Genomic DNA, 22,615 nt, shown 5'->3' with positions numbered 1-22,615 from the left:
GGTCATTTGGCCAAGTCCATTTCTAATTGGCCTTTCTATTCTATGTGCAAAAGTCTTCATATGTCACGAGAAGGCAGTGATTATGCAAATGAGTGTACTTACTGTATTCAAATAAATGAAACAGGTTTGCTTTTAAAGATCTCATGAACATTATTAGGGAAACACACTATTTGTATTTTATACATTTTCACTGCGCTCCTAAAAGTCTTTGATGTGCTCCTAAATTTTTTTTAACTTAGGAGCACATGTGCTCCTGCTAAAAAAAAAAAAAAAATCAAGCGTCAAGCCCTGTTATAAGATAAATTTATATTCAACTATAAATATTTTTATGTTAATATGGCCTACGACATGACAGAAAATGATATTTATAGGCCGATTGTTTGTTAACACTTTGCAATGAGACCCTATTTATTAAACAAACCTCATGATGAAAACTTAAATGAAAAATGTATTAATCTTAAGTGATGTTAATTTCTTAGTTAATGCTTTTATAAGTCTGATTGTGATTAAACTGTTTAAATTGAGTTCAAATCAATCATTAACATTAATAATCGTTCATTCATTTATTAATTTTCTTGTCGGCTTAGTCCCTTTATTAATCCGGGGTGGCCACAGCGGAATGAACCGCCAACTTATCCAGCAGGTTTTTATGCAGCGGATGTCCTTTCAGCTACAACCCATCTCTGGGAAACATACACATAACACACACACACACTCATACACTACGGACAATTTAGCCTATCCAAATCATTGGACTGTGGGGGAAATCGGAGCACCCGGAGGAAACCCACGCGAACGCAGGGAGAACATGCAAACTCCACACAGAAAAGCCAACTGAGCCAAGGTTCGAACCAGCGACCTTCTTGCTGTGAGGCGACAGCACAACCTAATGCGCCACTGCTTCGCCAATAATAATTATAACTAACTTAAAAAACAAGTACTAAGTTATTAAATTAAACACTTTTATTAAATTAAAGTTACAGACACATTTATTTATTTAATGCTTAACTCAAAATCTTGAGTAAAAAAATTTTAATTTACACATTACTACACTCAAACGATGAAATTAGCTGTTTGTTCAAACTACCCATTTAATTTTGAGCTGAAACAACACAATTCCTCATTTATCTTGATTGTTTTATCATGTTCAATCCACTTAAATTTGTAAAAACTATCAAGTTAACCTTCATGTTGTTTCGACACAGATCAATTGTGTGGAACCCAGCATTTTTTATGACGCATATTAATGGCTGTTTAATTTTTTAAAAGTTATTAACTTAATTAAAAACATTATGACTTTTTTTTTAGTTATAATGTTTATTAATGAGAACTTATCGGAAAGTGTTACCTGTTGTACTTTATAAATCTTTTGTAGTTACTTTTGTTAACTCTGAAAACTTCTGTTCTCTGAAAAAAAGTATTTATGTTATTAGTATACCTGCTAAAACATATTTAAATCGATATTGTGAAAATACAGTATATCCTGATAAAAGCATCCAATTATCTCAACAAGAAAAATTGATAGTCATCATAAGCCCGTTTTTAACATGCATAATGGATGTAAAAAACGCAATAAACGCTCAAAAACCAACCTAAAAGCCATAAAGGAATAGAGAGAGTTTAAAGAAAGCATACTAAGGCTGCTAATGTAAAATCAATCATGTTAGAGTATTTTAATTGTTACTTAAAAAGAGTTTTTATAGCCCAGAGCGCACAGACATTCCTATTGATTCGGCGAACAAACACTTTAAAAGCCTTATTAGTCTAGCAAACAGATTACTTTTCGCTATATAGTCCATTCATGGATGAACCCGTTTATGAGGTTATCATTTATGCTTAATGCTACTGTGCTTTCACTGAACAGCAGCACCTTCAATAGCCATGGCGTAATTTTTTTTCCAGAATTACAGAGCAACAGCGCCACCTTGTGCATTAAACACACATTTTTACAAAAGAAATACACACAAAAAAGCTGCAAAGCTTGATAGCTCTTGCATATAAAATAAAATTAAATAAAATTGGTTTGGAAAGCTCCATCAAACCATTTTGGGACTCCCAAAATCACACTTTTGTTAGAGTTCTGTTATTGCAATATATAAAATATCCAGGAGACCGTGGTTAAAACAGATAATGTCAGGTGTTTGATTATATTATTTATATTTTGTCAGTCTTAAGGGGTTTACAGATCATTTCAGGACATCTTAGAGATATTACAATATTTTAAACGGGAGCTATTATAAAAGATTAGCTCAACAGTTGATCACCAATAGACTTTAGCTTGTCACAATTGCTAGTCAAAGGCATGTGCTATTAGATGCTAACTCTAAAGCATCTGATTGGTCATGAATTTGGACAAGCTTTTGAGTCTAATATAAGTCAGTAATATTTTTGGCCAGTCTTCATAGAAATAAACAATATATACAGCAAAACGCGTCCACTTCAAAGCAGTACAATAGCACTAATTTAACACCAAATCTCAAAACAACAGGATTAATCACTGAAAATGAAATTTAAAAATAATACCATTTCCACAGAAATATGTGCAAGCTAACACATTTTCTGCTATCATTTCTAAAAATATCAGTAAAAATACCTTGTGCTAATACAATACAAAAACGTTATTTCCTGTGTAGGATAACTTAGTCGCGTATTAATATGTTTGATCAAAATTAAAACAATAACAGACTTGCTATATCTTATTAAGTTGTGATATTTAACATTTTTGTGTTTAAAGGGATAAAAAAAGTCAGTGGGCCAACTGACTAGCAATTTAGCCTAGCTTTTGAGAGTGCGTTACACTAAAAACTAGACAGACTTGACGTTCTCTGAATTCAAAACCATTTAAAGTTATTATACACTTTAAACTATTTTTATTAATTGTAAATTAAAATCCAGTTGTCTTCTTTGGACTAAAACTCACCTCATTATCGACCTGTCGTCGCCGCTTTGCAGCGTTTGCGCTGTCTTAATTAACCCGCGCTTGTAATCGCGCATGCGTGTTCTGTCACCTAACCTGAGGCAAATTTTTGGCCATATTAGTGTATGCTACTATTAAATAACACAAACAGGAGGACACTAACGCATACTCAAAGGCAGTTGTTTTTTTCACTTAAACTCACCTCATTATTATCAACTTGTCCCTAATTTGTAAGGTTTGAAATACATCAACCTAGCAAATTAAATTTCCCTTTACTTACCTATTCGGACTTGTATGTATACGCTGAAAATAACCAAGCTTGCATTTCAAACCAAATATATATGATTATGACATTTCACAAAATAAAAGGCACTAACAAGGCCTGAAGTGAACCAGAATACACATGAGAATATAATATGATATATATAAGAGGGGAAAAAATGAAAGATGAGGAAACGGACAGAAGGGTGTTGTTGAAAATAATATGGAGGAACAGGTGGATTATTAAGAATCTGAAAGAAATTAGGTGCGCTATTATAAAGTGTTTTTCCATTCTCCCCCCAGCCTTCAATTATAAATCCTCCTCTTGTAAACCTTTCTTGTTTATTCATTTCCACCTCATCATTGGCTTTCATCTCTTATTCTTGATCTTTTCCTTGAAAGGATTTCTCTTAAGATCTTTATTTCATCCATTAATACCAAGCTACTGCTAAATGTGTATGCCACAACACTACATCAACATACAAGGCAAAAGACATTACATTTATTTGTAGGAAACATACAGAGCAGCATTTATAAAAACCACATTTATTAGTCACTTTCCAATGGCGGATACAGAGACAATACAATACTGAAGACACTAATAATGAGGGGGTAAAGACTGCAAATTAAACTGATACAAGCAAATGGAATGTGGTACAAAAAAAAATTTGAAGTAGCCATAAATACAAAACACATCCGACAGCACAGCCGTAGTTACATTATATAACTAAAAGAGACCTAATTTACAACTCTACACCTTGTTAAGAAGGCCAAGCTACTTGAGAGGCGAGGATCAGTGCTGCAAATCCATACAGTACATGAGTGGGACCCGTAACAATCAATGCAGTATTGCTGTACTGAAGCTCCTCGCCGAGTGAGGTGTGTGAAATGCCTGCCTGCTCACAATTTCAGCTTTTTCTTGCGGCCACGTCCATCAGGGGTCCCGTCCTGCTTGCGTTTCTGAGCCTACAGGGAACAGAAGGCGTTATTAAATGCTACTCTTGAGCATGTGAGGTTTAATAGGGCCAGTTTCACTTATTCATCCTTTGTTTTTTTTATGGTTGTTGATATTTATAATATCCAGTGTGTTCGAGGTGTGTCGGGGAGGGTTTATACATATTTTCATGCCAAGTCTAAATGTCATTATTTATACAGGGAGTGACTTTTTTTTTTTGTTTCATTATGAACAAGCTCACCGAAGATGTGCGCGGTCCTCTCTTCTTCTTCTCGGCTTTCTCTCGCTCTTCCAACTCCATGTTTTCACGTTCGATGAGTGTGATCAGTGTGTTGCATCTCCTCTGAAGCTCCTGCGGTAACAAATGCACATGCGTAAACATTAGGATGTTGTTAAGAAATTAAAGTTTTGAAAAAAAAAGCGTCATTTTGAACTTTAATTAGACTGCAATATGAAGAGCCATTTTCCTTAAACGTGTTCAATTAAAGGGAAAAATTAAACACTTTTATATTCCTGATATTCAAGAAGCCTGCACTCTGTGTGTGATATTACTCAACTACTTCTCATCTACTAAACAAATCAAAATTCACTATATTTTTTTTGCTTTCAGATCTTGAATTGTGTACTGTGTTCTAGTAAGCTTTATCATCAATTCAATGATTTTGAACTCAATAAGTGTTTTTGTTTGTGGATTACATAATATTCATTGCAAAAAATGAATCCCATCTCACACATTGCTAAAACTACAGGGAAAACGAACCAAAAAATAAATAACAAATTGCTCTAATCAAGTGCAAAAATGAACAATTATGTCTTGTAAAAAGTTCCTGCATTAACTAATTAATAAATAAATATTCATGTACATAGGGCTGGACGATATGGCAAAAACGCAATCTCAATAATTATTTTCCATATTGAACGACAACAATAAACATTCTATACAAGTTGTTAATGCTTCCAGATTTAAAAGAATCCCAGCAATGACTGAAGCCACAAAAATTAGAGAGTCCATTAAATGGCTTAACATTTTCAGTGGCCGAAAACACGGTATATTTCTAATATCAACACACTTTTAGATTCCCATTTTTGCACATTTCTGCTATGTGATTGGCTCTTTAAGCATTTATTGTTAGCAGTTATGGTTATTTACCAATTTTATTGAGATTTGATATAATATCGTTTATCGGCTCAGCCCTACATGTATGCAAGCCATATCGATTATGCCATATGCAATTATTTAACACTAGAACTAGCAGAGTTAAACAACTATTTGAATTACCACAGCGTTCTTACATAAGACATCATAGTCATGCCATATTTACTTTCAAAGCTGGTTCGGGATCCATAGAGCTGTGCATCGATGGATTTGCTCTTCAGTGTTTGGACTCTCAGTAGTGATTATTAAACCACACTGAACTGATCTAAACTGAACTTAAACACTGAAAACTGAATTACACTGTTTCGATTTACTATAATCTTCTTTGTGAAGCTGATTTGACAATTCACATTGTAAAAGCACTAAACAAATAAAGGTAAATTGAATTGAAAGCTTCCATTCAGATATTAAAATAAAAATTTAAATATCTGTTGCCATATTTAATCAAGTCATTACCCTAAAAATATGATATTTTTGATAATAAAGCCTGTAAATGTATAGTTAGGCTATTCCAGACCACCCGCAAATGTCCGCATCTCACTTTCAGTTTACAAGTAGGGAAGATGGCTTTTTCACAGCACTAAATTTGCCGCTTTGAGAGATATACCTGATGTAAAGTTAGGTTTTTGTTAACAGGAAGTTGCTAGGCAACAGAGGCACGCATCAAAAGTCACAGCGTAAAGTAGGGGACAATGAAATGCATGTGGTCATTTTGAAAGGATATTAATTGCGCATAGCTCTTGTGTTGTCATTTTAATAACAATGTTAGAAGGAAATATACACAGATTTAGGAAAAGTCAGGGTATTATATAAATACATTTGTTTTGTTTTTTCAACAAATTGTAAAAAAAATTAAATAAAACTTTAATTTTAAATGATCAAAATTGGCACATCGGTAGTTCTAGTGTTAAATAAATGTAAATAATGTTAAATAATGTAAATAAAAGCATTCCAATCTCGAGCCCCATTAAACATTTTGTGTAAATAGACCGCAACTTATGTTCCACGTTTTTGCAGATAAATCTTTATAGTGTAGTTTTCTCAGAAGTAGCCAGTTGAATACAGAAACATAATAAAATTAAGAATTTTTATAATTGGCTTTTTTTAAATGGCACAATACAAACAAATACAGATTTCTTCTGATAAAACGGTAATGATGAATCTCACCATGGCTGTGCGAGACTTGAGGAACCAGTCGAAGCGGAACTGTGGCGAGTTGCGTATGCACTGGCGCAGCTCATCGTAAACGCTCTCCTTGTCGAAGCCCAGTTTGTGCAGCATGCAGATGAGAAAGCGATCCTCCTCCTCTGTGTAGTTTTTCCCTTTGTTTGTGCCGTACGAGATCCTGAGCTGATGGAACGGCGCCTTATAGCGGCCAATCTGGAGAGACCAAACAAAAATATTAAGGTAAAGATAAATGGTGCTATCCAATTTCATGACAGCTTTTATCCCTTTTTTGTTAAATCACTTCAAAAGGCAGTTCACACAAAAAAATAAAAATAAAAAAAAACAGCCACTGACTGCCATAGAAGGAACAAAATAAATGTCAGTAGCTTGTTTTTTTTACATTCTACAAAATATTTTATTTTGTGCAAAAGGAGAAAGGTTGTAGCTTAGAACCACTTGAGTTTGTGTTAATAGTGAGGAAATGTTCCTTTAGGGGAGGGGTGCTCAATCCTGTTCCTGGAGATCTACCTTCCTGCAGATTTCAGTTGTTACCCATATCAAACACACCTGAACCAATTAATTAGGACCTGAACACCACTTCATAATTACAGACAGGTGTGTTTGATATGGGTAGCAACTGAAATCTGCTGGAAGGTAGATCTCCAGGAACAGGATTGAGCACCCCCGCTTTAGGGGGTAACTGTCCCTTTAATACTGAAGCAATGTCAAAGTCATGAATTGATTTTTAGCACCACCTACTGTGATTTAATTTACATTACAGCACCATGCCTGTTAATTAACACAATACACTTGCTTTACAAAATTCCCAGCATGTCTACTGGGTTTCTGCAGTCAAATTAAAAGTATTAAGGACCTTTTTCAAGTTCATTATAAATCAAATTTAAGACTTACAGTATTTAATTTTGATGCATTAATGTGCATTGCAATTGTAAACAAATAAACTAAACGACAAGGAATTTCTTCTAATTGCACTATTGGACCAGTGGAAAACATTTTTACCTTCCTATTTAAAAAAAACACATGCCAAGCAAATCCTAGTAGTATACATACAAATATTTAGTTTAAAAACTATTTCAGTGTCTGTCTTACATATATAAAAAACGTTTAAAGTAATATTGTTGTTAGGAACTTAAAGCATATTGGTAAACCGTTTACAAATCATATTTGCAAAAGGTTTTGAGATGGACTGTTGGTCATTGGATTGATTGTAGACCTGACTGGTAGCTTAGCATTGACAAAGGAAAATTAAGACCTGTTAATTAAGAAAATTAAGACCTGTTAAGACCATTTAAGTCCTACAACACAATACATTAGTTCACTTTAAGGCCTAAAAATTTGTTAAAATCCCACAGACACGCTGGTCTAGACAAAAGCGTTTCTCACTTTCGAGTCGAGTGCTTTCTTGATACTGATCCTCCTCTGGATTCTGGCCTCTCCTCTCTCGATCTGAGCCATGATCTTCTCGATGTCCTGCAACTCATTGCAGCGCTCCCAGAACACAGCTGCACACAAACACAACACATCTCGTTTGAATGAAAGCTCCCCAAACCAAAAGCACAATCCATTATTTGAAATAAAGCTCATCAGTAAGGTGGTGTAAAACCTTTTGACGTACCAGAATATTCCATGACCTCCTCTGGGGTTTTGCCCTCAACCTCACGAGCGATGTTCTCAATGTCATCTCGTCCCCACTTCTCGTTGGCCTTAATGAACTGGTTAAAGTCACGCTTGGTCCAGATAGTAAAGCCCTGGATGTAGAGGACACATTGACATCAGCCGCTACATGAATATTATCCCGGAGGTCAAAATATTTGATAGCACAGGATAAGAAGTTTAATGTTAATGCTGAGGGATTAATTATACTGAAAAAGCATCTTGTAAGTATGAAAGAATGGTGAAGTACACTCCACTGGGCTGTCACATACATACATTCCCTATTGGGGTATACCTGTGAGAGGAGGTTCTCCTTCTCCTCCAGCTCTTCCTCATTAAGTGGTTCAGCTTCGTCAATCTTGGCCTGCTCCTCTTTCTGCATTTCAGCAGAGTTGGGCAGATCAGGGTTTCTTGGCACCTGTTTGCACAGTGGCATCATGCATTAGGAACTTCAGGATAATAATTCCTTTATTTATAAAGCTCATTTCTGGGCGCTTAAAACGCTTTACAGATTTTTACTAATTTATTTTATTAAATTACGACTTCTTTAGAGATTTCATAATGTTATAATTAGCTTGTCTAGAAGCCTATATGTTTAGCATTGACTGCTTTTAATTGTAGCAATGTTATACTTTATACTTTATAAATTAATTAATTAAATTTCACAGCTTCACTGCACATTAAATGTCAAGCAATCTAATCATTATTCTAATCACTAATAATTTATTAATGTACAAGAGATAAAAATGAACAGTTAAAGGATAGTAAAATTGTAACAAATAGATTACATAACATAAAATATGACTCTAAACCTATATATTAATTATTAGACATTAAAAAAAGTTGTAACCTGTTTTTATTTAATTCTTTTTGGATCCATTAAAGTTGTGAACGATTTGTGAACCTTTTAAACTCTGTTTCTCACAGGGCTTGAGGTTTGTTACAGGCTGTCAGAGACTAACTCACTATTGTGAACTATATGCCAAAGCTGAGTGGCCTTCTCTGAATACAAAAAGATACACCCACTGGATGACTCTGGTATAAAGGCACAAGACCCAAAAGAGCCTTGTTGACCAAGGTTCCCTTCTTCATAAGTCAAAAAGCCACTATGCCCTATGTTCAAGTGAATCTTATCATTTAACTATTTCCCGGGTTTTAACTCAAATGGGGAGGCGAGCCTTTAGTCATGCCACTCCCTCATCCTGGAATACTTTAGTCTGAACTATAAATGTCTGAGCTCATCCCAATCAAATCTTTTAGCTCTATGCTTTTTAACAAACAACAACAGTCCATTTCTCAGTGTGTGTGTTTTTAACATATTGAAATGTGGTATAGCTGAACAACTAAACTGTATTTTTAAATTATCTTAATTTTCTATTTATAATAATTTTTTTTTTCATAAGTCGTGTGTAGCAGACTTCTTGGCCAGGTCATCCTTTTAAATGAGATCTTGATCTCAATGGGTTTTTACCTGGTGAAATAAAGAAAAAACATATTTAATGTTGCCTTTTTTCTAAATAATTTTACTCAGTCAGTATATATTGATGTGTGTAAAGATTTAAAAAAATCAGTTTTTTTTATTACATAAAGTTGAATAACTGATGACAAAATGTCCTAAATTAAATTAAAATTAAAAATGCAAATAATAATAATATTAATAAAGATGTAAAAACATAAATAAACAAACAAATGAACATAAAAATGACGGAAAACAACACCTTATAGCCAATAGTCTTCCTGTAATAGAGGATCTCCTTCTCCAGCAGCTCAAAGAGCCGAGGTGGAAAGAACTGAAAGTCCTGAACATTGGGCTGTTTGGGAGGACGTGGAGCCTGAGGAGATCAGATGAGTTCATTAAGACAGCTCTAGGGGAAAAGGTTTTCAATTAAAACACTGATTTAGTCAGCGATGAGTTAAAGGGCTAATAATACCTTTGGTGCTTTGGGCTCGCTGACGCGCAGGGCTTCTCGAAAGTAGGCATCTACAGCGTAGTTGGCCTTACGCTCTCTCTTGGGTGGCTCAATCCAGTTAGTGACGACCTGAGAAGAAGAGAAGTTCAGATCTATTACCAACATTGAAAACCAAGACTATAATGACAAGCAATTGCAGCGATTTACATGGCATTACCTTCTTCTTTTCTCTGTAATCTTCACCCTCAAAGTTATACACGCTGTTCTCTGTGTCCATGGTGAAGTTTCTCAGAGAGCCTTCTCCAAGATTGGCCATCTTCTCCTTCATCTCCATGGTCTAAAGCCAACATTGTAAAGAGAGTTTCTATTAAAGTACAAATGAAAACTATCCATATTGATTTTGTCAGCTCACATTCCCAGTTTTGTGGTGAACAATTCATTAGTACATGTCATTAAGCAAAAAAAAAGTCTGCCCTTGTATCTAGAATTAAAATCTGGAAATGCACTTCCTCTTTGTTTTCAGTTGACTTCTCAGATCATGCATGTCTGAGGTATTGGGTGTGGCTAACACTTAACCACACCCCTCCAGCTGTCAGTTTTGACAACAAACAAAAATGTAAGTAGGAGGAGTCTGTTAGGTTGTAATAACTCTCCTCAAACCCTTTTCCCTCATCTTTCTGAATGAAACACCTACTTTATTATATCCAATCAGCGCGCAGTAGAAAAAAAAACAAGCCACGCCCACTGTTTTCTCATTTAATATTCCATTTCTCTAGCATCACAATACAAAAAAAAACAGTCATAGCTTCCGGTTCATGCAGACTTTAAATCACTGAAACAATGCAATTGCAATGCAATGTCCCTAGATCTGAGGTTTACCTTCCGCTCTCCCCTCTCCAAAATGCCATCAATATCCTCATCTGTGATCTCGCTCTCTTTTGAGGCAAACACGTGAGTGGCACCGTGCCGAATGATGGAAAGCATCTCGTCTTTGCCCAGTTTGTTCATGCTAGGATCAACCAGTCTGCCTGTAGGATGCATGTAAAAATTTATTTATAATAAAAAAATTATATTACAATATATGAAAAATAAACATTGCAATGTTCAGGGTTCTTATACCTTTTCCAAACATAAATACAGAGGACTTTTCACCCACTTTCCAGCAGCATTTTCAAACTTTTCCAGCAAGTGTGGCGAAGTACATACTTAAAGATAATATTCATTCATTTTCCTTTGGCTTAGTCCCTTTAATTACCAGTGTTCGTCACAGCAGAATAAACAGCCAACTATTCCAGCATGTGTTTTACATAGCAGATGCCCTTCCAGCTGCAACCCAATACTGGGAAACACCCATACACGTTCACATTTACTTAAATATATATTCAAACCCATTACATCAGATGCTATTGGTTATTGTATTCTTCAGTATAGCATATTATCCTAAAAATAACTTTGATGGCATGTTTGCTCCATGTTTATTCTCTTAAATGTAATTTATTTGCATCATAAATGCATCATGCTACAGACGCATCTGCGGCTCCAGGGTATCATATGCATAAATACAAATCATGGAAACAATAGACAATATTATAAAGCAATAAGCATAAATTTAACAACACAACTTTTGGTTTAAGTAATAATTCACCCCATTTACAAATGGCTTAATAAATGCCCATTATGATGATGTGTACCGTTTATTAGCACTTATAAAGTATGATCTTATTTTACATCCATAATCCCAATAACTAAACAGGTAATGGTTTGTTAATAGCCAGAATTGTACATTAAATGAAAGTGTGACCAAACGTTAATGACGATATGTCCAAAAAGTGATTTTATATATACACAGAAATCATATTAAATACAACTACTTATTATTTTTTTCATTTCATTGAAAATGTATTTTATTTAAATAGTTAATAATTACTACATGCGTAGAGTAAGATAAAGGATTGCAAAAGCAATTACATTTTCAAGCGGTTTCAAGCACTTTATCCAGAAATCAAAGCACCAAAATCCAAGCTTGCAAACACTACAATAAAATTCAAGCATTTTCAAGGACTTCCAGCATCCTTACAAACATCAGTCCATTAACTAATGTTAACAAACAAAAATTTGCATGTCAACTAAAATTAATAAATGCTGTACAAGTATTGTTCATTATTATTTCATGGCCATAAACGCATTAACTATCATTAACTAATGAAGCCTTATTGTAAAGTGACCATAAAAAAATATAGGCAAAATATTTCAAAACAATAGTTGTAAAGTAATCATAAAGTGGCTGAATGTTTCACATCTTACCTTGTTGAATGACAATAGAGTCCAAGCGGAGCTTCATTTCTGCACGCTCGACAATTCTTTCCTCAACTGTATTGTCGGTGATGAAACGGAAAACCCGCACTTGTTTCTTTTGACCAATCCTGTGAGCACGATCCTGAACAGACAGAATTAAAGAAAGAAAAACTTTTAAATAAACCAGCAGGTCTGGGGAACACAGAAAAGCAATATGGTGTACATGTGTTCAAACATAAAAAAAACATCTCGAAGCTGAAGAAAGGTCAGAAAGCACACAGACCATAGCCTGAAGATCCACTTGAGGATTCCAGTCAGAGTCGTAGATGATGACCACGTCTGCGGTGGCCAGATTGATGCCGAGTCCTCCTGCTCTGGTGCTCAACATGAACAGAAACTTGGAGCTGTTGGGCTCGTTGAAGGCATTGATGGAAATCTGAGGAGATTAGAAAATTGTCAGACGGTAAAATAAAAAAATTTTTAAAAAACCTATGCAATTCAGCACTTTACATTTATTTCTAGCACTGTATACAGCAAAAATTTCAAGTTTTATGTGTGTGTGTGTGTGTATATATATATATATATATATATATATATATATATATATATATATATACACATATACATATATACATACATATATATATATATATATATAATATATATATATATATATATATATATATATATATATATATATATATATATATATATATATATATATATATATACCAGAGGTGTGGACTCGAGTCATGTGACTTGGACTCGAGTCAGACTCGAGTCATGAATTTGATGACTTTAGACTCGACTTGACAAAATATAAAAAGACTTGCAACTCGACTTGGACTTGAACATAAATGACTTGGACTTTGACTAGGACTTGCCCCTATTGACTTGTAAAGACTTGCTGCTTCCCATGAAAAGCCCAAAGATAAAAAAGTATGTTGACATGGACCGCTCTCTCTCTCTCTCCCCGTTTATGTGTGCGTGCTGTGTGTGACAGCATGCGCGCGCGTGTGTGTGAGCACGCGCGCTTTCGGCATGACGTCCAATCGAAGCACGGTAGATTGTTTTGATTCGACAGTATCCAACGTGACTACTATGAGGCGCCGGAGTGGACAAAAGTCAAGCGAACGCAGAGAGAATTTGAATTTGAACTTGAGATCGAGCCAATACTCGCGCTCTCTCTCTCTCTCTCTCTCTCTCTCTCTCTCTCTCTTTCGTGCATTCAGTCTCTTTGCGTTCGCTTGACTTTTGTTTACGATGGCGTCTCATACCTTTAGTGCTTTTGCTCTCACGGGATCCTCCTGTTAAACTGACCCTTCGCTAAGCCACGCCCAAAAACCGCCACCCACCAATCGCGGCTTACCAATCGTAGCTACGGGCAGAGGCTCTGTCAAGCTTTCGAGCGAGGGAAACAAGCCAAATCGTTGCGCAATTGGATTGTGAAAATCTGACACCCGCTATCCTAAAAGTTTGGACTGGGTGGTGGGATTTTTTCCCTTTTCAAAACCAAAGCCCAAGAGGAGAAATGCCAGCGTGGATCAAGCTGTGTGAGGGGCGGTAAAGGAGTTAAGCTAAGTTGGTTTTGTTTTCGATATTCACATTCAATGATAGGTGGCAATAACTCACACTCCTCTTATCCTAAACAGATCTAAACTGTGTTTCTTTTAAAAAAATAAATAAAAAAAAACAAAGCAGGTTATGCTTCCCAGCGGTCTTTTTCTTTTTTTCCACTCGATATTATGAGCCAGGGCTGGACAATAAGGACTGCCCGATGGCCCGGGGCCAGCGTGCGAGACACTCGGGCCAGTGTACAAAATGTTACTGGCTCGATCGGGCCAGCTGCTGCTTTTTTGCCTGCCAGATCGAGCCAGAGCTGCGTGCTGCGACTGTCTGTCAATTGTGTGCAAATACAATCTTACGGTGCTTTCACACATAGACGTTTGTTTCGGAATCTGTCTCGTTTCACCCGTTAGCGCGTTTTTTTAGCATATATCCAGCAGTTGCGCTCGCTTCCGCGCCAAACCAATCAGTCCAAGATCGCCTGAATGAGACGCGGTCTCTGTCCTATTGAGCGTATCGATTGTAGCGAGAAAACAAAACAATGCAACGAACTAACGACCCAGGCTATATCACAGTGTATCATGATCGTGTAATAGCCATATATACGGCTATATGAAGAGGGAATGATGAGCAGGGCGAGATGTCATTCTTACCGGTAAATGCGAAAGTGAAAGCATGCTGAAATATTACCGAGAGCAGTTTATCCAGCCTGATCTCGGTTTATCCGTCAGGAAAATTGACCGAAATTACTATCTGTTAATTTTTCCATATTTTAATCGTATAATATGTTGTATTAGGCCTGTTGTTTTGTTCATTTCCGCACTGACAGCTCGAAAGAAAGATTTACATTGATCTGATGCAGTCTCGGTTCATCTGCTATGTCTCTCTATAATTTAAGCCTAAAATACAGAATTATAGTCAACGTTTCTTTAATAGATTGACTAATTCAATTGATCGATTTCTACAAAACCTGACAATTGAAATGAGGCTCTGTATATATGAGAAAGTCTGACCTCGATTTGTATTTGGTGACGATGTCTGTGGGTTGTTAAAATTAAAGTGCACATTTTCACTTATAAAATATTCTATACACAATACACAAAAGTTTGGGGTCAGTGTGATTAAATATGTTAAAACAAGCTTCTTCTGCTCACCAGGGCTGCAATTATTTCATCATAAATACAAATTGTGAAATGTTGCACTATAAAATAACTGTTCAAAAGTAGTTTATCATTTAATTTATTCATTTATTCCAGTGATTTTAAAGATGAGATTTCAGCTTCATTACTCCAGTCACATGATCCTTCAGAAATCACTAATATTAATTATTATTATATTTATTAATGGTAATAGTTATAAAATCAATAATGTCTGGAGTAATTATTTTATTTGAAACTAAATACAATAACAAAGCAGTTATTTAAATTTTTAATAAATATTTAACAATTACACCTTTTTTACATTTATAAATATAGCCTTGATGAACTGAATAGTTTTCCTTAAACATTTTAAAAATTACCGTAAATATATATACAGATTTATTAGCCCCCTTTTGTTTTTTGTTTTTTCTTTTTAAAATATTTCCTAAATGATGTTTAACAAAGCAAAGAAATGTTGATATTTTGTCTGATAATATTTTTTCCTCTGAACAAAATCTTATTTGTTTTATTTTGGCTAGAATAAAAACATTTTTTTAACCATTTTAAGGTAAAATTTATTAGCCTCTTAAGCTAATTGTTTTTCAGACTGTCTACAGAACAAACCATCATTATACAATAACTAGCCTAATTACCCTAACCTGCCTAGTTAACCTAATTACCCTAGTTAAGCCTTTAAATGTCACTTTAAGCTGTATAGAAGTGTCTTGAAGAATATCTAGTAAAATATTATTTACAGTCATCATGACAAAGATAAAATAAATCAGTTATTAGAGATGAGTTATTAAAACTATTATGTTTAGAAATGTGCTGAGAAAATCTGTTCTCTGTTAAATAGAAATTGGGGAAAAAAATAAACAGGGGTGCTAATAATTTAGGGGGACTAATAATTCTGAAATCAACTGTGTGTGTGTGTGTGTGTGTGTGTGTATACACACACACACGCACATTCAAATAGCGATTAACTTCTTTTTTTTTTTTGGTGGGGCCAGTGAAAATTTGGGCTGGGCAAGTAAAAATCAGAACCACTGGCCCGATCGGGCCAGTAGAAAAAATCCTTAGCGTTGAACCCTGTGAGCACTGCTTAGTTTAAACCCTCGCTATTGTAACGCATATAAATACATACACTAATATTTGCTGGTAGGAAAAATCTATTTGTTCACTTCTGTTATTTATACTTTAATGTGCATTTCAATTTTTTTCTTCCACTTAACTGCAAATTTGAATAAAAACTGGATAAAGAGCACACAAACATGCTGACAGTAATAGGTACTGTACACTGTTATGGGTCAATGATGCTAATATTTGGCACAAATCCATCAGTTTCTTAGGTTATTAGATTATTTTATAATTTCACCTCTCCTGCTGTGCGTGAACTATGCTGTTGAATGTTCAGCGTATGAGGTGGCTAGGCTAACCTTGCTTCAATTTTGATAAAATTAATTTCTAATCAGTTGCTATTATGTTGTGAATATACCCCTGTAATGTATACACTGTAAACGATTTCTGTTGTTTTCACGGTATTATACTGCATTTCTCAACAGTTGTTTACTGTATAAGCTGTGTACAGTGTGTTACTGTATATATTGCTGTTTTCACAGCATGATAATGTATTCTCAACATTCCCATACTGTGAACATGATTAACAGTATGCTACTGCAGATTTTACAATGAATTTTGGGAAAAAATCAGTTACTGTGCATCTAAATACAGTACTGCAAATGACCATGAAAAACTCTACACACACTTTATATTATTATTATTATGTTTATTTTATTTTTTGACAAAGTATTTTGTGAAGAAAAATAAAATAACCAGTTTCTTCAGACTGTTCAGTGCATAAAACTGTCCCCTGGTTTTCCATTTTTGGGTGTACTGCACCTTAATTTTATAAGGTTAACATGAAAATATTAAATCATTTTTAATCAACATAACTTTGTGCTTAACCAAAGCGTAAACTGGAACAAAAGTAATTGATTCATCATGAAACCAAAGTCAGCTTAAATGTCATAATGACCAGCCTGCTTTAAACGGATTCATGAGGTTAGGGCACCCGTCATCACCATGGAGGTCACATATCTCCGCATTTTCAAAACAATATTTTAAAATAACCACCATCTCTATAAATAAACCACAGACTTGAGTTAAAAACAACTACATTCCCGCATAAAAAACGGTTAAAACTTAATTTTATAACACATTCATTATAGAGCCATCTAAGACCGGGCCAAGTCTCACATGTCTAGCCGATTATAACCTCGTTTCGCCGGATACATGAGTGATGATGGACACCCTGGAGGTCAGAATCTCCGCTATCGGCAAAGCACGCTTAAAATTTACGCATGATATCTATAAATAAACCACAGATTTGAGTTTGTAAGAACTACATTCTCGCATGAAACACTGTTAAAATTTCATTTCGTGACATATTAAACGCAATATTTATAATATTAGCTGGGCTTTCTCATCCGCCATTACCATTTGCTTGTAGATGTGAAATGAATTCTGGGAGAAAAAAAAAATATATTTATATATAATTCTCAAAACACTTCAAACGAACTTTATTCTTATTGTCAAGGTCAGATATATGTAATAATTTCGCTGGTAAAGTGAATAAAAAACAATGTTACAATATCACGTTTGCACTGGTTCGGTTCAGCACTCGAGCAACTCTGAATCGTATTGAACCGAATTGAACCGTTTGCTCGGGAATTATTTGATCACACGTGTTCACAAGCACATTCAGCAATATGCAATTAGTGTATAATTAGTGTATAAATGCGTGTGGCCAAGCAGTATAACGCAATAGTAATGAATCATATACAAAAAGGAATCGGTTTTAGGCGGATTCGGTTCTTTACTGTTCACTAAGGAGCCGATTCATAGAACCGAACGGACACGACTCGACATGCAGGCAACGGCTCTCCTAATTTGAAATTCACCTGTCGTCTTTCATCCAGCTAATTCATCCTCGGTAAGTGTTTTAAAGTCAAATTCTGTCCGTTAAAGGATTGTTTTATAAGTATTTCTGTGTATTGTGTGTGTAATTTAAAAGAATTAACCAAGTGACATTAGTTGTAGGTTCGTATGTGACGCTATCCGTTAACAAACGGTATTTTAAACAAGAAATAACAGACGCCAGGCGGTCATTGTAGTGTTTGCGAGGTATTAGATACAGTGAGTTTATCTTGAGTGAGTTTTTGACCATACGTTAAGTTACCTGAAAAAACATAACTTTAACTTATTGTAACTGCATTAATGAATTCTCTATTTCAGCACAACACTGAGATGAAGGCGAAGTCACCATGAAAAGTTAAACGTTTACCGTTAAGGTAAGCTCTGGTCTTCACATAGTCATTATGACTAAGCTATCATTATGGTAAAATTTTTCAACTGTAAGTTAGTTATTTAAACTAAACTCATAATGAAATGAGTCTTACCTGTTTTATTAAATGGAGCTGAAAATTAAATGCAGTTGAATTATTTTAAGCTAACGTTAATATTAACAAAATACATATTAATTGTCTATTTCTCAATAATGTTAATGAGCTTGATGTATAGTGTACATTTAATTTTTGGTGTTCAGGTGTACCTGAAGTGAGTGTACGTTCTGAGTACACAGATATAAGCCAAAGTCATTATCACTATATATATATATATATATATATATATATATATATATATATATATATATATATATATATATATCCATCCTATTCTAAGATAAATTGATGGGGTCAGGGAATGATTTGTGTACAAATGTATTTTAACCCCATACAGATTGGTATAATTGTACCATAGATTTAGATTAATTAATGTTAAGTCTTATTTTACTCTTATTATATTTATCTGTTTTTCAGCTACAGTAATTGATGTTGAAAAACTGATGCTACCAATCTCTCCTCACTTGATTATTCAAGGTAATGTTGATGTCTTCCTCATTTTGATTAGATTTTTAAATGTCAAATTGTTCACAGATTTGTTGTAAGGAGTTTCATGTACAACCTCTTTTTCTTCTTCCAGCAGTTCTTAAGATAAAAAAAAAATCTGGGGTTAAAACAGCCACGGCTATGCTATTTGCCTACCAATTGCTGAGTAAATATTAGACAAACATTTTTTTCTATAACTGTTGTCTTTGTGTTTATTAGCAATTTTACTGGGCGTATGTGTTTTTTTTTTTTTCAAACAGCCTGGAAACTGTAAGTTTAGTTCAATATGTTATTTTATGCTATTCATTTTTTGTGTAAACATAGATTGCATGGTGAAGCTATCGTTTTATAGTGGGAAAATGTAAAAGAGAATCACTGAATACAATGGCATAATGATTCTGCTTGTTCAAAGAAAGTACTTGATTTAGTTTTCCTCAAGCGACACATCAGTTTTTATGACTATTGCTTGACACTTGAATTGAAGGGACAGTTCACCCCAAAATGAAAATAATAGCATCTTTGGCATCCTCCACTTGTTTCAAAATAGTTATACATTTAATTTGTTCCGTTGAACACAAACTCGTATTTTTTAAAGAAATTTGGTTCAAATATGGATGTCAATAGTTACTGGTTACTAACATTCTTCAAAATATCTGCTTTAGTGTTTAACAGAAATTTAAACGGATTTAAAACACATGGAGTAATGGTGGCAAAAAAGTAAACTATCCTTTTAAATATTTTATTCTGAGACTTATTTTTATATGTCTTGTCTTTTGCCATATTGTCTTTCTAGCCCAGATTGTGATGAACCTGGAATGTGACACCAGTTACTCTTAAGACAAGAACCGAATAAAGCACAGATGTGGAGGGATTTGCAGCCAAACTAACTGGAGGGAAGGAACCTTTAGGTAAAAACACCTGCTTTATTTAGATCTGAAGTATTTTATTTGACATAGAGATTTATTGTTTTAATTCTAATTTAAAGCAAACAAGGTTGAGCACCCCTGGTCTAAAAGCTCAAAAATGCTGTTTCCGTGATAAGGTTAAATGTAGTTCAGAAATAGATTCATTAGGATCAATGCTTAAATTAAACATTTTCTTCTCTCTGTAGACCAAACATGTTTACTATCCCTCACATTTTAATAAATTGTTTCTGTTTTTGTTTCTTACAGTGTGGGTGAACATACTACCTGGATGTCCAACAAAGGCTGCACAAGAGCTCATTTGATAGCACACATTCTGTCCTGTCTACATCTCTGATGACCTGGAAGTGCTTCGACATCAGTGAGTAATACATCTTTATATTGTCATGCATACAGGATTTCTGTAAGCTTAGCTTTAATGTTAGTTTCTAATCAGCAGTGACTGTTTTAAAAAATTAAGTATTTAAATTATTCTCAACGTTTTACTGATGCTGTGCACAGTAACGTCATGATGATTTAGTTTGAGGAAATGTCACTAGAGAGTTTGTATAAAAAAATAAATAAATAAATAAATTGTATAAAATGACTCGATAAAATGTTTATTTGTCTCGCTGACATGCCATCACTGCTGCATATTAAAATACAGTAATACGAATTGACAGCAGAATATTACCACAAACATTTCATGAAGTAGGCTAGACTGCTCTTAAGTTCTCTACTCAACTTTAACACATTTCCTCGTGTCGCTGAGCCTCTCTGCAGATTTTGCCAAAAATGAATGCTTAGTGATTACTTTGTTTTATGCAAACCAAATATCAGTAACTCATCATTAGCATTATTTTAAAAAATCACCCACAGCTTTTATGTTCTCTAACGCAATCTTATCTGTAAGTTAGAAGTGGATTTATACGTGTTAAAAGCCTAAAAGTATTTAATTAACATTAGTCACGTTAAATTAGATTATTTTTATTTATTTAATTTTAAATATGTAGCCTCTTAAAGTGAGAATGAACTGTGTTTACCCCTCTTAAATCCGTGGAAGCACTAGTAGTGTGATCATGGAATCAGATATTCGAGCTATACAGAGTCGGACATTAAGTTAAGATGAGACTTTATTTTTTACACACCTGTGTGGACACCTGACTAGCGATCTTCAAGAACAATGCCCGCTGATCTTTTCCCCATTAACGTTAGTGTAATTTCGAATTGACAACAAACTGTATTTCACCAACAAAAACAATAAAAAAAAACTGTTATATATATTATAACTGTTATATATATTTATATATATATATATATATAAAAACAACAGTGCAGTGTTTCGTTTCTGAATGAATTAAATGGTTTGAGGGATGATCAGTTTTTACTTTAGTGATTGATTTTGCTTGTCATTTTTGCAGGATCATCAGAAGTGCTGCTGCCCTTTTTCACTGTCCCTTTCCACATCATTTGACCTTCATCATTTCCTGTCTTGTAGCAGTATTTTCACCTGTTTTTAAAATTGTAATAATTTTTGATGCATTAATTGTTGACTGGTTTTAATGATCAATTGTTTATTAGTGTTCTGTTGCTTTGTTATATTGAATAATTGCTACTGTTTTAGCATGGTTTACACAATAAACCTTTATTGTGAAGTTAAAGTTTCAGTTTCTTTATTTTTCTTGTATTTCTTGAACAGTTAAAATAACACTTGTGCAATTTTTGAACTTTTTTTTACCCATTATAAAGTAGCACTATTAAATAAAATAAAATAACATTTAATAACTGTAAAATACTATACAGTAATAATGAAAGTAACGTTAAAATACCGTAGTTCTTCATGGTAAAAATGTACAATAAAATACTGTTTTCAGTTTTGCAGTATGTGTATCACTACTGTAATTGGTGTTACAGTAAAAATCAACAACAGTAAAATGATGTATTACATTTTACAGTAAATGTAATACTAATGTAATTAGTATTACAGTAATGTTACTGTTTTATGAAATACAGCAGCTACTGGATAATTGTTGCCAGTAACTTACTGTTAATTTAACAAGAAATCGTTTACAGTGTACTGCAGTCCTCTTTTGTCTGGCTTTCTCAGATATCTCACCTGTTTGCCAAAAATGACTAATTAAATCCTTGGGAATGTCTGACACCAGCGCATACACACTGTAATAGATGTGCCAGGCATGAAAGCTTGACAGGCGTAGCAACAGTAACTAAGGAGGGCGAGGCGTAGCGAAGGGTTATTCCAAGAATGTTGATATGGTTTCTTTCTTGCTTTACTATTTATTAACAATACACAAAAAACTAAAAGGTTAAGGTAAATTCTTTAATAAATTCTAGTGTTTTTGAGTATTATACTTGTTGTATACTTGTATTATACTTATGTTTTAGGCTAGTATTATTTACGACTTGTTAATTAATGCTTCATAATACAGTAGTATTACCAATAGTGAACAGATAAAATAATACAAAGTGTAGTTTTAACTACAGTAAAGTGTAGTGATTTGTAGTATAAAATACCCTATATTGTAAAATAATACAGCACTGGGTAATTTGTTTATATTACACTTGTGTTACCATAGCAACTATAGTATTACCACAACTGATCAAATGAAGTTCTTTACTGTAGTAGGCTACTGTTCAAAACACAGTACATGCCAATATACGTGTTCAGGGGCCCCGTGGCACAGCTTTCCTCAAAATGAAGAGGATGA

The 22,615-nt window shown here is 34.2% G+C and overlaps 2 protein-coding genes and 1 long non-coding RNA gene across 16 annotated transcripts in view; 1 reads left to right on the top strand and 2 right to left on the bottom strand.

The window, feature by feature from the left end:
- The window catches only part of inpp4b (inositol polyphosphate-4-phosphatase type II B), a 405,764-nt gene extending 402,750 nt beyond the window's left edge, over nucleotides 1–3,014 (bottom strand). For 7 of the 10 annotated variants that reach the window (XM_087237889.1, XM_087237865.1, XM_087237879.1 and 4 more), the window contains exon 1: nucleotides 2,921–3,006. Coding sequence is in view for 1 of the 10 variants with exons in the window: in XM_087237863.1 (XP_087093989.1) it covers nucleotides 2,921–2,994 (74 nt within the window). In the remaining 9 variants the exon portion in view is untranslated. Of the gene's footprint in view, nucleotides 1–2,920 lie in introns of all 10 variants that reach the window. The other 3 variants (XM_087237877.1, XM_087237876.1, XM_087237863.1) reach the window with 2 other exon arrangements.
- A 644-nt stretch (nucleotides 3,015–3,658) lies between these two features.
- smarca5 (SNF2 related chromatin remodeling ATPase 5) overlaps nucleotides 3,659–22,615 on the bottom strand; it is a 28,709-nt gene continuing 9,752 nt past the window's right edge. Inside the window, exons 13-24 of one of the 4 annotated variants that reach the window (NM_001081629.2) lie at nucleotides 12,619–12,771; nucleotides 12,345–12,477; nucleotides 10,920–11,068; nucleotides 10,258–10,377; nucleotides 10,062–10,169; nucleotides 9,849–9,962; nucleotides 8,426–8,548; nucleotides 8,093–8,225; nucleotides 7,861–7,979; nucleotides 6,457–6,669; nucleotides 4,375–4,485; nucleotides 3,659–4,144 (exon numbers count right to left, since the gene is read on the bottom strand). In NM_001081629.2, the coding sequence (NP_001075098.2) occupies nucleotides 4,079–4,144; nucleotides 4,375–4,485; nucleotides 6,457–6,669; nucleotides 7,861–7,979; nucleotides 8,093–8,225; nucleotides 8,426–8,548; nucleotides 9,849–9,962; nucleotides 10,062–10,169; nucleotides 10,258–10,377; nucleotides 10,920–11,068; nucleotides 12,345–12,477; nucleotides 12,619–12,771 (1,542 nt within the window). In that variant the 3' untranslated portion in view covers nucleotides 3,659–4,078. Of the gene's footprint in view, nucleotides 4,145–4,374; nucleotides 4,970–5,053; nucleotides 6,981–7,208; nucleotides 7,980–8,092; nucleotides 8,226–8,425; nucleotides 8,549–9,848; nucleotides 9,963–10,061; nucleotides 10,170–10,257; nucleotides 10,378–10,919; nucleotides 11,069–12,344; nucleotides 12,478–12,618; nucleotides 12,772–22,615 lie in introns of all 4 variants that reach the window. The other 3 variants (XR_015475512.1, XR_015475511.1, XM_087235091.1) reach the window with 3 other exon arrangements.
- On the top strand, nucleotides 17,762–21,550 carry LOC137495829 (uncharacterized). 2 transcript variants are annotated; one of them, XR_015477205.1, is made up of 6 exons: nucleotides 17,762–18,032; nucleotides 18,335–18,390; nucleotides 18,919–18,978; nucleotides 19,781–19,895; nucleotides 20,160–20,271; nucleotides 21,311–21,550. It is a non-coding gene; the product is annotated as an uncharacterized LOC137495829 (long non-coding RNA). The 2 variants fall into 2 exon arrangements; XR_015477206.1 differs by lacking the exon at nucleotides 17,762–18,032 and adding an exon at nucleotides 18,155–18,235.

Source organism: Danio rerio, chromosome 1 (genome assembly GCF_052040795.2).
Source record: "Danio rerio strain M-AB ecotype USA chromosome 1, GRCz13ab, whole genome shotgun sequence".
In the NCBI taxonomy this organism is placed as follows: domain Eukaryota; kingdom Metazoa; phylum Chordata; class Actinopteri; order Cypriniformes; family Danionidae; genus Danio; species Danio rerio.
This window is presented reverse-complemented; position numbering and strand designations above follow the sequence as displayed.